Source organism: Coregonus clupeaformis, chromosome 11 (assembly GCF_020615455.1).
Source record: "Coregonus clupeaformis isolate EN_2021a chromosome 11, ASM2061545v1, whole genome shotgun sequence".
Classification (NCBI taxonomy): domain Eukaryota; kingdom Metazoa; phylum Chordata; class Actinopteri; order Salmoniformes; family Salmonidae; genus Coregonus; species Coregonus clupeaformis.
The window spans coordinates 19,884,344-19,901,055 of NC_059202.1; the positions used below are offsets into that span (position 1 = coordinate 19,884,344).

The 16,712-nt window shown below is 44.6% G+C and overlaps 1 protein-coding gene across 2 annotated transcripts in view; it reads right to left on the bottom strand.

Moving 5' to 3' along the window:
- The window catches only part of nme7 (NME/NM23 family member 7), a 140,898-nt gene that overhangs the window by 67,714 nt on the left and 56,472 nt on the right, over nucleotides 1-16,712 (bottom strand). For both annotated transcript variants that reach the window (XM_041889544.2, XM_041889543.2), the window contains one exon: nucleotides 2,846-2,910. In XM_041889544.2, coding sequence (XP_041745478.1) covers nucleotides 2,846-2,910 — 65 coding nt within the window. The remainder of the gene's footprint in view (nucleotides 1-2,845; nucleotides 2,911-16,712) is intronic.

The following is a 16,712-nucleotide window of genomic DNA, read 5'->3' on the forward strand; positions in this document are numbered from 1 at the left end:
TATCTTTGGTCTCTTTGTTGCTTCTCAGATTAATGCCCTCCTTGACTGGTCCGTGAGTTTTGGTGGGCGGCTCTCTCTTGGCAGGTTCGTTGTGGTGCCATATTCTTTCCATTTTTTAATAATGGATTTAATGGTGCTCCGTGGGATGTTCAAAGTTTCTGATATTTTTTATATAACCCAAACCTGATCTGTACTTCTCCACAACTTTGTCCCTGACCTGTTTGGAGAGCTCCTTGGTCTTCATGGTGCCGCTTGCTTGGTGGTGCCCCTTGCTTAGTGGTGTTGCAGACTCTGGGGCCTTTCAGAACAGGTGTATATATACTGAGATCATGTGACAGATCATGTGACACTTAGATTGGACAGGTGGACTTTATTTAACTAATTATGTGATTTCTGAAGGTAGTTGGTTGCTCCAGATCTTATTTAGGGGCTTCATAGCAAAGGGGGTGAATACATATGCACGCACCACTTTTCCAAATAAAAATCCATTTAAATTACAGGTTGTAATGCAACAAAATAGGAAAAACGGCAAGGGGGATGAATACTTTTGCAAGGCACTGTATAATTTTATACGGAATCTTTTCTTCCAACACTGTCCATCACTCCCTCCCTTCTGCGCCCCTGTCATTTTAACTGTCTTGATTCTTTTTGTATTCTTTGTTAAGTTGTTTTGTTTTGCCTACATAGAGCTTTGAGATTTCTCTGTAATCAAATGTGCTACACAAATTAAAATCATTTGGATGCACAGGGCCAGGGCCCCTCCCAGAAGAGCAGAGAAGAGAGGACAGCCTCTGGCAGAGCTATGAAAGGTCACTGATCTCAGCAGTGAATGTACGGTGTTGATTGATCAGGACAGCCAGGGTCACTCTAGATCTCACTAAAGCAGTACAGAATGCCCTGAGGTCCTGGAGTAGAGCTGCAGAGACTAAATGGAGTAGAGGTGAAGAGACTAAATGGAGTAGAGCTGAAGAGACTAAATGGAGTAGAGCTGAAGAGACTAAATGGAGTAGAGCTGAAGAGACTAAATGGAGTAGAGCTGAAGAGACTAAATGGAGTAGAGCTGCAGAGACTAAATGGAGTAGAGCTGAAGAGACTAAATGGAGTAGAGCTGCAGAGACTAAATGGAGTAGAGCTGAAGAGACTAAATGGAGTAGAGCTGAAGAGACTAAATGGAGTAGAGCTGCAGAGACTAAATGGAGTAGAGCTGCAGAGACTAAATGGAGTAGAGCTGAAGAGACTAAATGGAGTAGAGCTGCAGAGACTAAATGGAGTAGAGCTGCAGAGACTAAATGGAGTAGAGCTGCAGAGACTAAATGGAGTAGAGCTGCAGAGACTAAATGGAGTAGAGCTGCAGAGACTAAATGGAGTAGAGCTGAAGAGACAAAGTGGGTGCTGAGAGGAGGATGGAAAAGGTAATGTTGTCCCTCAACTACATCCATTATCTAAACAGGTTTACACCATCAGCATTACCCGTTGGTCATGTTGTCTTAAAGCATTTGTACACGAGAGGGCGTGCTAAACAACTTCTTTAGCCCGGTACGAGGCGGAGCAGAGTACCATAGATCAGCACAGCCGTGCTAAAAAAGCTGTTTTGCACAACCTCGATTGTACAATTGCTTTTCTACAACGGGTAACCTATTACATAAAGCTACATAGGCTACTATTTCATCCCTCAATGAAAACATAGGCCTAGTCCTGACATATCTATGGTTGCTAGCCAAGCCGGCTGGCCGTTCATTCTATCGGTTAGGTTGTCAGGGACGCCACCCAGACGTTAAGTATTTCTGTTCTGTATCTATGGACCCAGTAGTTAGTTCTAAATGTTCCGTTGCCATGCTGGCTGGCTCTTATCCCTCGCTCGCTAGCTAGCCAACTACGGCTAACACAGTCAGGTCAAACAGCGCAGCCAGAATAACAGCAAAGTAGCTGCATTTGAGTTTGTTTAAGCTGTTTTCTAGTGACATTTATTTGGATACATCCATAACAATGAGCTAATGATGCGCAATTTTGCCTGGCATAGAAAATGTGCTCACTCGTCAGGACACTGTTGTTCAGAGGAGCTAGCCAACAACACAGCTAACGCAATCACTTCAAACTGAAGCTGGTAAGACAGCAAACTAGCTGCATTTCATGTCGTTTTACCAGTTTTTCTATTGACATTTCTTTGTATATATAAAAATGATGCTGATTCGTGATTTCGACTAGCTGAGAAAATATATCAGTCTCTTCCTGAATATTGAAACAATGTTGCAAATGTCGAGAGACAGACAGCAATATTTGTACAAACCCCCGTTATTGCAAACCAAATGTTAGGCTAGAAGCAAGGGGAAATAATGTCTACATGCTTTTTACAGTGGAGATCAAGTTAATTAATTGGCTGTCTGGGCTGATGGGACAGTGGATGTGCTGGGATTTCTCAGATGAAACAGAAAACAAGATGCCAATTTCTGGTCCTCTGTAGCTCAGCTGGTAGAGCATGGCGCTTGTAACGCCAGGGTAGTGGGTTCGATCCCCGGGACCACCCATACACACAAAAAAAATGTATGCACGCATGACTGTAAGTCGCTTTGGATAAAAGCGTCTGCTAAATGGCATATTATATTATTATTATTATTATTATTATTATTATTATTATTATTATTATTATTATTATCCTGCGTCATAGGCTTACCCGTGATAAACAGGTTTTTTAGTATGGCTTTAGAACGCAATGATTTTGACCAACCTGTTTTAGAAACTACAATCCATTTTCTAAACAGGTTAACACCATCATCATCACCCGTGGGTCCCAGTGGCATGGCACAGATTTTTACAGCTATGATGACTGACTATGTAGACTACTTACCATCTGCAGGGCTGAGATCTCAAAACCTGCTGCTGAGATGGAGTGGAGGATCTTTCCTGTCAGGGCTGTGGACACAGAGAGAGACAGGAGGTTCATGCCATAACAGATCTGGGCCTGGATGTGGTCAGGACTGCTCTGCCAGGGGGCAGTACACTAGTCAGCCGGTAGACTGACAGCAGGCTACAGACAGACCCTCCACCATTATATGTGGTCCTCTGTTGCTCAGCTGGTAGAGCACGGCGCTTGGATTATTATTATTATTATCCTGCATAGTTTCAGTTATCAGATTATCCCATCAAAGACAGAGGTTGTGACCCAAATGACACCCCATCTTCCTTTATTCAGGGATGGGAAATACTCCAGTCCCCGGGGGCCTGAATGGTGTCACACTTTTGGCCCAGCCCCAGCTAACACACCTGACTCCAATAATCAACTGGTCAAAATATTCAGTTTAGAATTAAATGAGTTTAATCAGCTGTGTTTGCCAGGGATGGGGGGGGGGGAAGTGTGACACCACTCTGGTCCCCGAGGACTGGAGTATTTCCCATCCCTATATGGTGGGGGAGGTCTGTCGAATGCTCAGTCTGCTCTGCTCTCACGTGGTTGGCCAGTCTGCTCTGCTCTCACGTGGTTGGCCAGGGACCTTGGCAAAGTCTCAGCTCATTCAACAAATAGCTGCAGATGACCCTATGCCTGTTATCTCTGATGGCAATGAGCTGAATACCCCTCTGACTTTAAATCTCATAGGGGGCTTGGGCTAATGCACCTAAATGTGACAAGTATGATTTAAAAAATGGACACAATGGACATTTGGGTTCAGGACTCATGTCCTGACCTTCTGGTTCTCTCAGAAACATGGTTAAATGGTTCTGTCTCTGATAAAGACATTAAAGTAAATGATTATAATGTATTATAATGTATTTAGATGTGACATATTACAGGAAGGGGGAGGAGTGGCCATATGCTGTATGGCAAATCTACACTGAACAAAAATATAAATGTAATATGCAACAATTTCAAAGATTTTACTGAGTTACAGTTCATATAAGGAAATCAGTTAATTGAAATAAATTAATTAGGCCCTAACCTCTGGATTTCACATGACTGGGAATACAGATATTCATCTGTAGGTCACAAATACCTTTTTTAAAAAAGGTAGGGGTGTGGATCAGAAAACCAGTCAGTATCTGGTGCGACCATTTGCCTCATACAGCGCGACACATCTCCTTCACATAGAGTTGATCAGGCTGTTGATTGTGGCCTGTGGAATGTTGTCCCACTCCTCTTCAATGGCTGTGCGAAGTTGCTGGATATCGGCGGGAACTGGAACACGCTGTCATACACGTCGAGCCAGAGCATCCCAAACATGCTCAATGAGAGACATGTCTGGTGAGTATGCAGTCCATGGAAGAACAGGGACATTTTCAGCTTTCAGGAATTGTGTACAGATCCTTGCTATATGGGGCCGTGCATTATCATGCTGAAACATGAGGTGATGGCGGCGGATGAATGGCACGACAATGGGCCTGAGGATCTCGTCACGGTATCTGCATGTGTGCATTCAAATTGCCATAGAAAAAATGCAATTGTGTTCGTTGTCCGAACCTTATGCCTGCCCATACCATAACCCCACCGCCACCATGGGGAACTCTGTTGACATCAGCAAACTGCTCGCCATACACACTGTCACTCCTGAGTGGCGCAGTGGTCTAAGGCACTGCATCGCAGTGCTAACTGTGCCACTAGAGATCCTGGTTCGAATCCAGGCTCTGTCGCAGCCGGCCGCGACCGGGAGACTCATGGGCGGCGCACAATTGGCCCAGCGTCGTCCAGGGTAGGGGAGGGAATGGCCGGCAGGGATGTAGCTCAGTTGATAGAGCATGGCGTTTGCAACGCCAAGGTTGTGGGTTTGATTCCCACGGGGGGCCAGTATAAAAAAATATATATATATTCACTAACTGTAAGTCGCTCTGGATAAGAGCGTCTGCTAAATGACTAAAATGTAAAATGTAATGTAAATGTCTGCCATCTGCCCTGTAGAGTTGAAACCGTGATTCATCTGTGAAGAGCACACTTCTCCAGCGTGCCAGTGGCCATCGAAGGTGAGCATTTGCCAACTGAAGTCATTTACGACGCCAAATTGCAGTCAGGTCAAGACCCTGGTGAGGACGACGAGCACGCAGATGAGCTTCCCTGAGACGGTTTCTGACAGTTTGTGCAGAAATTCTTCGATTCTTCGGATGTGGTGGTCCTGGGCTGGCGTGGTTACACGTGGTCTGTGGTTGTGAGGCCAGTTGGATGTACTGCCAAATTCTCTAAAATGACGTTGGAGGCAGCTTATGGTAGAGAAATTAACATTGAATTCCTGCAGTCAGCATGCCAATTGCACGCTCCCTCAAAACTTGAGACATCTGTGGCATTGTGTTGTGTGACAAAACTGCACATTTTAGAGTGGCCTCATGTAGCGCGACACATCTCCTTTGTATAAGAGTGGCCTTTTATTGTCCCCAGCACAAGGTGCACCTGTGTAATTATCATGCTGTTTAATCAGCTTCTTGATATGCCACACCTGTCAGGTGGATGGATTATTTTGGCAAAGGAGAAATGTTCACTAACAGGGATGTAAACAAATTTGCGCACAACATTTGAGAGAAATAAGCTTTTTGTGCTTATGGAGAAACAGGGTTGTTTAATGCTGGAGACTCAACGTGTATCCACAGAGTTGGGTAAATCAGCCTTTTCCTACCAGGCCCCTATCTTGTGGAATAATCTCCAAGTAACGTTTCATTTGGATGTGTTGTAGTCTCGGGGTCAGTTTAGGAGAAAAGGATTTATATATTGATAAATGTGTTTGTTTTGTTTGATTGTTTATTGTGTATATCATATTTGATATTTATTTAATTTTGTGTTTTATTTTACGTATAATTTTCTTTTCTGTATTGTTCCCAGGACACATTTGCAAATGAGACCTAGGTCTCAATTTGTTTTTCCCTGGTTAAATAAAAAAAAGTGAATAATGACTATTATTTTGCTAGCTAACCAGCCAGCCAGCCAGCCAGCCCAGAGAGAGCATTGCATTTGTCGGGTTTGTAGTCGACTTGAGCTGTAACAGATTTCCACAACGATTGTTACATGTTGCTACCAACCTTATTATAATGACAAAATTAAAGATTTGTTAACAAAAAATATTGTTCTCACATATTAGTGTTATGTAACACTGTAAATTATAGGAATGAGTGGCTTTGGGTGGATTTTTCCTTTAAGACATTTGCTAGAATGTATGTTGTGCCTTTAGATTTAGAGAAAATTAATAACGAAGGAATCATTTTACACTTCTCTCAATGACTTCTCAAACCCCAAATACCGGCCTGGTCAGCCTGGTCTGCTTCGCAAGCGTTCCCGGATGTCTGGCGATGTTGTGCCTCTGGGTTTAGAAAGTCTGTGACTGGACTGTAGGAGACAGTGGATGCATCCCAAACGGCATCCTATTCACTATATAGTGCACTACTTTAGACCAGAGTCCTATGGGCCAGTGTTCCCGTACAGAGAGCCGAGGCTAAACTCTAGAAGCTCTGAGAGGATATACAGTGCCTTCGGAAAGTATTCAGACCCCTTCACTTTTTCCACATTTGTTTACGTTACAGCCTTATCATAAAATTGATTAAATTGTTTTCCCCCCTCATCAATCTTCACACAATACCTCATAATGACAAAGCAAAAACAGGTTTTTAGAACATTTTGCAAAAATAAAATAAAAACTGAAATATCGCATTTACATAAGTATTCAGACCCTTTAATCAGTACTTTGTTGAAGCACCTTTGGCAGTGATTACAGCCTCAAGTCTTCTTGGGTATGATGCTACAAGCTTGGCACACCTGTATTTGGGGAGTTTCTCCCATTCTTCTCTGCAGATCCTCTCAAGCTCTGTCAGGTTGGATGGGGAGCGTCGCTGCACAGCTATTTTCAGGTCTCTCCAGAGATGTTCCATCAGGTTCTATAATATAATGATATGGCATTTAGCAGAAGCTTTTATCCAAAGCAACTTACAGTCATGTGTGCATACATTTTTAAGTATGGGTGGTCCCGGGGATCGAACCCACTACCCTGGTGTTACAAGCGCCACGCTCTTCCAATTGAGCTACAGAGGACCACCGGTCTCTGGCTGGGCCACTCAAAGACATTCAGAGACTTGTCCCGAAGCCACTCCTGCGTTGTCTTGGCTGTGTGCTTAGGGTCGTTGTCCTGTTGGAAGGTGAACCTTCGCCCCAGTCTGAGGTCCTGAGCGCTCTGGAGCAGGTTTTCATCAAGGATCTCTCTGTACTTTGCTCCGTTCATCTTTCCCTCGATCCTGACTAGTCTCCCAGTCCCTGCCACTGAAAAACATCCCCACAGCATGATGCTGCCACCAACATGCTTCACCGTAGGGATGGTGCCAGATTTCCTCCAGATGTGACGCTTGGCATTCAGGCCAGAGTTTAATCGTGGTTTCATCAGACCAGATAATCTTGTTTCTGAGAGTCTTTAGGTGCCTTTTGGCAAACTCCAAGCGGGCTGTCATGTGCCTTTTACTGAGGAGTGGCTTCCGTCTGGCCACTGTACCATAAAGGCCTGATTGGTGGAGTGCTGCAGATATGGTTGTCCTTCTGGAAGGTTCTCCCATCTCCACAGAGGAACTCTGGAGCTCTGTCAGAGTGACCATCGGGTTCTTGGTCACCTCCCTGACCAAGGTCCTTCTGCCCCGATTGCTCAGTTTGGCCAGGCAGCCAGCTCTAGGAAGAGTCTTGGTGGTTCCAAACTTCTTCAATTTAAGAACAATGGAGGCCACTGTGTTCTTGGGGACCTTCAATGCTGAATATATTTTTTGGTACCCTTCCCCAGATCTGTGCCTCGACACAATCCTGTCTCAGAGCTCTACGGACAATTCCTTCGACCTCATGGCTTGGTTTTTTCTCTGACATGCACTGTCAACTGTGGGACCTTATATAGACAAGTGTGTGACTTTCCAAATCATGTCCAATCAATTTAATTTACCACAGGTGGACTCCAATCCAGTTGTAGAAACATCTCAAGGATGATCAATGGAAACAGGATGCACCAGAGCTCAATTTCGAGTCTCATAGCAAAGGGTCTCAATACTTATGTAAATAAGGTATTTCTGTTTTTTATTTTTTGATAAATCTGCAAAAATGTCTAAAAACCTGTTTACGCTTTGTCATTATGGGGTAGTGTGTAGATTGATGAGGATTTGTATTTTTTAAATGTATTTTAGAATAAGGCTGTAACGTAACAAAATGTGGAAAAAGTCAAGGGGTCTGAATACTTTCCGAATGTGCTGTATATATACTGTATATACTGTACACAACACTGGAGAAGACATGAGTGACACCACAACCACCTCACAGGAACTACTAGACAGACAATACAGACAGACAATACAGACAGACAGACAGACAGAAAGGCAGGCAGGCAGGCAGGCAGGCAGGCAGGCAGGCAGGCAGGCAGGCAGGCAGGCAGGCAGGCAGGCAGACAGACAATACAGACAGACAATACAGACAGACAATACAGACAGACAGACAGACAATACAGACAGACAATACAGACAGACAGACAATACAGACAGACAGACAGACAGACAATACAGACAGACAGACAGACAATACAGACAGACAGACAGACAGACAGACAGACAGACAGACAGACAGACAGACAGACAGACAGACAGACAGACAGACAGACAGACAGGAACTACGACCTCATAAATGACTTGGTGTAAAAGTCAATGATTGTTTCTATGTCTTTATACGTTTCCTATTTATAGGAAATACAGCAATAAAAATTGCTACTGAATGAATACTTAATGTAAGGAACAAAGTCAATACATGATGTCCAGATGAGCTAATCAATCTGGATTCACTCATCCAAATGGCCACTGAATAGCAGCATATAAATACAATGGCATTTCTGTATATGATTTCTGCATAAAGCACAGTTGTTTGGTGTTACATTTGCAACATATTACTAACAACCTGATAAGGAACAGTAATAGCTGAGTCCACTGTGAACGGCAAACAGGTGCCATTTCAAAACCCATTTCTCTGTTTGCTATAGCAGCCGCCGATAGACTGCTATACACGTCTAGCTGTTTGGTCACGCCTGGGTTATCAGTGTATTACACCTTCGCTCTCCCCAAGCAGCAGCCAGCCTGCCTCCAACAGAACAGGCCCCAGCATCGCCTCCTCCCTCGTCACATCAGCTCTCTCCCTTCCCACCTCCACAGTCCCCCAATCCCAACTGGGACTGTTGCTAGGAGATCAGGTTCTGGGTGCCTAGCAACAGATGTTTCTCTATTCCAGTCATGACTGAGCACAAATTTTGTCACGACTCACCTCCCATTGGTTGAAGATTGCAGACAGATGAAGCTAGCCTCCCCTCAACTGACCCTTTACTAACCCCTTGGTTACTGTTGCAACCTTGGACAACATTTTCCCAGGAAGCCCAATTCCCTCACAATGATCTCAAACTGTGTTTCTAATACACAATTAAATCAAACACAGACTACCCCTTGCTAATCAAAAAACGATTGGGTATGTTGTGGTGGACTGTCATTACAATCGCTTCACGGGAACCTGGTCAAATGATGTTTGTAGTCTAGCTAGCCACTGAACGGCTCTGGATTCACTGTCAGCATGCAGTCAAAGCTATGACCACTTTTGGAACGAACTAACGTTAGTGCTCTCAATTTTTTATTTTTTTATTTCACCTTTATTTAACCAGGTAAGCCCGGTAAAATCATATCCTGATGTCAACAGCAGATGGGAGTTGTATTCATAACATTGCTAACTTAGCTAGCTAACATACATTGAGAAAACAAGTTATATTAAGGTGCTAGCTAGCTAGCGTTAGCAACATTTGGTGGTCAATGAGACTGAGAGCTAACCAGCTGAGCTAGCAAACAAAGTAACAAAAGTATAATTTAGGATTAGAAAAATACTTCATTAGGCTGTGGATTTCAGGAATCACAGTAGCAAGTACTCCTGATGCACTGTTCAATTATTTAGCCATTTAAACATCATTTTGTTGAAGAAAACTCAGTTTTTGCCATAGCCCTCACTGGCTTTCATGCCCTATGGGCCCCGGTGTAAAGTAGTGCACTACGTAGGGAATAGGGTGCCATTCTCTGGTCTAAAGTAGTGCACTACGTAAGGAATAGGGTGGCATTCTCTGGTCTAAAGTAGTGCACTACGTAGGGAATAGGGTGCCATTCTCTGGTCTAAAGTAGTGCACTACGTAAGGAATAGGGTGCCATTCTCTGGTCTAAAGTAGTGCACTACGTAGGGAATAGGGTGCCATTCTCTGGTCTAAAGTAGTGCACTACGTAGGGAATAGGGTGCCATTCTCTGGTCTAAAGTAGTGCACTATATAGGGAATAGGGTGCCATTCTCTGGTCTAAAGTAGTGCACTACGTAAGGAATAGGGTGCCATTCTCTGGTCTAAAGTAGTGCACTACGTAGGGAATAGGGTGCCATTCTCTGGTCTAAAGTAGTGCACTACGTAGGGAATAGGGTGCCATTCTCTGGTCTAAAGTAGTGCACTACGTAAGGAATAGGGTGCCATTCTCTGGTCTAAAGTAGTGCACTACGTAGGGAATAGGGTGCCATTCTCTGGTCTAAAGTAGTGCACTACGTAGGGAATAGGGTGCCATTTGGGACGCAGCTCTGAATCCGGACTTACAGCCAAGGTGTGGTCTGACTCTGCATGGCCTTCCAGTATCCATGTGGACTTCGTCCAAGGAGGCAGTGGGGCAAGGATAGGTTAAAGAACAGTTGTATCTCTGGCAGGCTGCCTATCCAGTACAGTGTAACTGTAAGGTCCCCTTGTCCACCGTGGTATCTCCAACCTAAACAAGCCCCTGTCTCTCTCTGCTACACACGTCTATGCTTCTGCTACCTGAATAGAGAAAACTTTAAAAAGCCACTAGAGACTAGAGGAAAGATTTTGAACCTATTAGCTAATCCACTTGTCCAATTCCTGTGAGGAATAATAGAGTAATTAACCTTTCCTGATAGTGATCTTAGACTAACATCTAGAGCTAACAATAACAACCTCATGAAAGGCTGCCCTGCTGCTCTGTTCTACTCTACTCTGTTCTACTCTACTGTACTCTGTTCTACTCTACTGTACTCTGTTCTACTGTACTCTGTTCTGCTCTACTCTGTTCTACTCTACTGTACTCTGTTCTGCTCTGCTCTACTCTACTCTGTTCTGCTCTACTCTGTTCTACTCTACTGTACTCTGTTCTGCTCTACTGTACTCTGTTCTACTGTACTCTGTTCTACTCTACTCTGTTCTGCTCTACTGTACTCTGTTCTGCTCTACTGTACTCTGTTCTGCTCTACTGTACTCTGTTCTGCTCTACTGTACTCTGTTCTACTCTACTCTACTATGTTCTACTCTACTCTACTCTGTTCTACTCTACTCTGTTCTACTCTACTCTACTCTGTTCTGCTCTACTGTACTCTGCTCTACTGTACTCTGTTCTACTGTACTCTGTTCTACTGTACTCTGTTCTACTCTACTCTACTCTGTTCTACTGTACTCTACTCTGTTCTACTCTACTCTACTCTACTCTGCTCTACTCTGCTCTACTCTACTCTGTTCTACTCTTCTGTACTCTGTTCTGCTCTACTCTACTCTACTCTACTCTGTTCTACTCTACTCTACTCTACTCTGCTCTACTCTACTCTGTTCTACTCTTCTGTACTCTGTTCTGCTCTACTCTACTCTACTCTGTTCTACTCTACTCTACTCTGCTCTACTCTGCTCTACTCTACTCTGTTCTACTCTACTGTACTCTGTTCTGCTCTGCTCTACTCTACTGTACTCTGCTCTACTGTACTCTGTTCTACTGTACTCTGTTCTAATCTGCTCTGCTCTCCTCTACTCTGTGATGCTATGTTCTGCTCTACTCTGCTGTGTTCTGCTCACCCTGGCCGCTCCCAGTGCTCTGAACCAGTCACAGCCAGATCAGTACTGCTTATCTTCCTACAGGCATTACTAGGCAGGCTGTTACTTAGAAACCACCCTCGGCTGGGTTGTAGACAACCGGATGCATCCGGTTTTCAGGGGAAATAGAAAGAGAACCTGTGACACTTTTGGACGTTAACAAGGCGACACTCCACCTTAACTCCTCCTCCACGTTTACTGGATTGGTTGAATAGTGCAGAAGAGAACCTTCCCCAATAGTTTTTGCCCCCCCCTAGTCAGGACCAGAAAGAAAGGAATGCCACTCAGGCATTTTCTTTTATGCCTGCAACGTTAGGTTACTCAGAAACAAACCTACAGCTAGATCATAATAGTACTCAGCATGCATAGTAACAGTATGACTGTTTCCATTGTGAACAACACATGAACATTTTCCAATATCTAGGCTATAATAACAAGACCATGATTTATCATGTCCTCCAACAGTATGATACTATCACTTTCTAAACACTGTTTAAAACACCTCTGAAAAAGAGGAAACCTTATTCACTTTCTAAACACTGTTTAAAACACCTCTGAAAAAGAGGAAACCTTATTCACTTTCTAAACACTGTTTAAAACACCTCTGAAAAAGAGGAAACCTTATTCACTTTCTAAACACTGTTTAAAACACCTCTGAAAAAGAGGAAACCTTATTCACTTTCTAAACACTGTTTAAAACACCACTAAAGAATAGGAAACCTTTGGTGGTATATAGGATTGGCTATATACTAATATGAACAACGCTATAACAATGACTCTAATGAGGGTTACATAAGTCTGAAACAGGTGGAGAATGCAACTAGACAGGGGCCCTTGCTCTGATCGGGGGGTGTGTGATTAGTCCCCTCCTGTACTCCCTGTTCACTCATGACTGCGTGGCCGTGCAAGACTCCAACACCATCATTAAGTTTGCTGACGACACGACGGTGGTAGGCCTGATCACCGGCGACAATGAGACGGCCTACAGGGAAGACGTCAGTGAGCTGGCAGTGTGGTGCCGGGACAACAAACTCTCCCTCGACGTTAGTAAGACCAAGGAGCTGATTGTGAACTACAGGAAACAGGGGGCCGAGCACGCCCACGTTCACATCGACGGGGCTGCAGTGGAGCGGTGTCCAAATTACTAAGGACTTGGACAATGGTCCACACACACAAAATCAGTGGTGAAGAAGGCGTTACAGTGCCTCGTCCCCTTCAGGAGGTTGAACAGATTTGATATGGGCCCTCAAATCCTCAAAAGTTCTACAACTGCACCATTGAGAACATCTTGACTGGCTGCATCACTGCTTGGTATGGCAATAGCACCGGCCTCGATCGCATGGCGCTACAGAGGGTGGTGCGGACAGCCCAGTACATCACTGGGGCCGAGCTCCCTGCCATCCAGGACCTCTGTACCAGGACAGCCCAGTACATCACTGGGGCTGAGCTCCCTGCCATCCAGGACCTCTGTACCAGGCGGTGTGAAAGGAAGGCCCAGAACATTGTGAAAGACTCCAGACACCAATGCCATAGACTGTTCTCTCTGCTTCCGCACCCCAAGCGCTACCAGTGCATCAAGTCTGACACCAACAGGCTCCTGAACAGCTTCTATCCCCAAGCCATAAGACTGATAAATAGCTAACAGAATGGCTACACGGACTATCTGAGTAGACCCTTGTATTATTATTTTTCACTGTCTCTATGTACACTGACTATGTACACTGTCTCTATGCACACTGGCACACTGCCTCTATGCACACTGTCTCTATGTACACTGTCTCTATGCACACTGTCTCTATGTACACTGTCTCTATGCACACTGTCTCTATGTACACTGTCTCTATGTACACTGTCTCTATGTACACTGTCTCTATGTACACTGTCTCTATGCACACTGGCACACTGCCTCTATGCACACTGTCTCTATGTACACTGTCTCTATGCACACTGTCTCTATGCACACTGGCACACTGTCTCTATGTACACTGTCTCTATGTACACTGTCTCTATGTACACTGTCTCTATGTACACTGTCTCTATGTACACTGTCTCTATGCACACTGTCTCTATGCACACTGTCTCTATGCACACTGTCTCTATGCACACTGTCTCTATGTACACTGTCTCTATGCACACTGTCTCTATGTACACTGTCTCTATGCACACTGTCTCTATGCACACTGGCACACTGTCTCTATGTACACTGTCTCTATGTACACTGTCTTTATGTACACTGTCTCTATGTACACTGTCTCTATGTACACTGTCTCTATGCACACTGTCTATATGTACACTGTCTCTATGCACACTGTCTCTATGCACACTGTCTCTATGCACACTGTCTCTATGCACACTGGCACACTGTCTCTATGCACACTGTCTCTATGTACACTGTCTCTATGCACACTGTCTCTATGTACACTGTCTCTATGCACACTGTCTCTATGTACACTGTCTCTATGTACACTGTCTCTATGTACACTGTCTCTATGTACACTGTCTCTATGTACACTGTCTCTATGCACACTGGCACACTGCCTCTATGCACACTGTCTCTATGTACACTGTCTCTATGCACACTGTCTCTATGCACACTGGCACACTGTCTCTATGTACACTGTCTCTATGTACACTGTCTCTATGTACACTGTCTCTATGTACACTGTCTCTATGTACACTGTCTCTATGCACACTGTCTCTATGTACACTGTCTCTATGCACACTGTCTCTATGTACACTGTCTCTATGCACACTGTCTCTATGTACACTGTCTCTATGCACACTGTCTCTATGTACACTGTCTCTATGCACACTGTCTCTATGCACACTGGCACACTGTCTCTATGTACACTGTCTCTATGTACACTGTCTTTATGTACACTGTCTCTATGTACACTGTCTCTATGCACACTGTCTATATGTACACTGTCTCTATGCACACTGTCTCTATGCACACTGTCTCTATGCACACTGTCTCTATGTACACTGTCTCTATGTACACTGTCTCTATGCACACTGGCACACTGTCGCTATGTACACTGTCTCTATGTACACTGTCTCTATGTACACTGTCTCTATGTACACTGTCTCTATGCACACTGTCTCTATGCACACTGTCTCTATGCACACTGGCACACTGTCTCTATGTACACTGTCTCTATGTACACTGGCACACTGACTCTATGTACACTGTCTCTATGCACACTGTCTATGTACACTGGCACACTGTCTCTATGTACACTGTCTCTATGTACACTGTCTCTATGCACACTGGCACACTGTCTCTATGCACACTGTCTCTATGTACACTGTCTCTATGCACACTGTCTCTATGCACACTGGCACACTGTCTCTATGTACACTGTCTCTATGCACACTGTCTCTATGTACACTGTCTCTATGCACACTGTCTCTATGCACACTGTCTCTATGCACACTGGCACACTGTCTCTATGTACACTGTCTCTATGTACACTGGCACACTGACTCTATGTACACTGTCTCTATGCACACTGTCTCTATGTACACTGGCACACTGTCTCTATGTACACTGTCTCTATGCACACTGTCTCTATGTACACTGTCTCTATGCACACTGTCTCTATGTACACTGTATCTATGTACACTGTCTCTATGCACACTGTCTCTATGCACACTGTCTCTATGCACACTGTCTCTATGTACATTGTCTCTATGTACACTGACTCTATGCACACTCAATCACACACACTCAAACGGACACTCCAACACACTCACACATTTCATTTGCTCACACACACATAACACACAATCATACTGACTCTACACACACGCACACACACTCCCATACGATCCTCATATACGCAACTGCTAATCTGTTTATCATATATCCTGATGCCTAGTCACCTTACCCCTATACATATCTACCTCCATCACTCCAGTATCCCTGTCACCTGACCCTTATACATATCTACCTCCATCACTCCAGTATCCCCTTACCCCTATACATATCTACCTCCATCACTCCAGTATCCCTGTCCCCTTTCCCCTATACATATCTACCTCCATCACTCCAGTATCCCTGTCCCCTTACCCCTATACATATCTACCTCCATCACTCCAGTATCCCTGTCCCCTTACCCCTATACATATCTACCTCCATCACTCCAGTATCCCTGTCCCCTTACCCCTATACATATCTACCTCCATCACTCCAGTATCCCTGTCCCCTTACCCCTATACATATTGTGACGTCACGAGAGGCTACACAGCTTTCAGCGGGATTGCTCAAGTAGTGCAAGGAGACAAGGTTCAAACAAAACAAGGATTTTATTATAGGTCTTGGGAAATTAACGAAAGTATAACACAATTCTGTTCTCTGGTGGCTCTTAAGGGTTAACAGTTCAGGGATGTCTCTTCCACATCCAAAATCATAACTCTCCCTCGCTCAAATAACTTTTCCCCAGTCTTACTGTATTCCACGTTGCAGCTAGTGGCCAACCCAGCAAAACGTCCTTCCAAATGTCCCACACGTATTTCCACAGGTGCATATATCCAAAGGTGAGTATTTCCCAAAGGTAAGTATCTCCAAATCCTTATATTCCTCATGGAAGTGGACGTGCAGCACTCTTGTCCTCCAGAGAGCCCAGGTTGGAGACTGTGTCTCTTCCCTTCCCAAACCTTCAGCTCATCAGCTCCTCATTTGTTCCAGCTGCGTGGGAAGATTGGCCATAGAGGGGTGGAGTTCCCGACCATACCAGCAGATGGAGCCATAGCTGTCTGGGTTTGCAGCCACCTCAGGGGATGTAACGTCCCTCCAGGACACAGCCTCTCGTGACATCCACATCCCCCTCCTCGGGACCGACGTCCTCGTCGGGTAAAGGC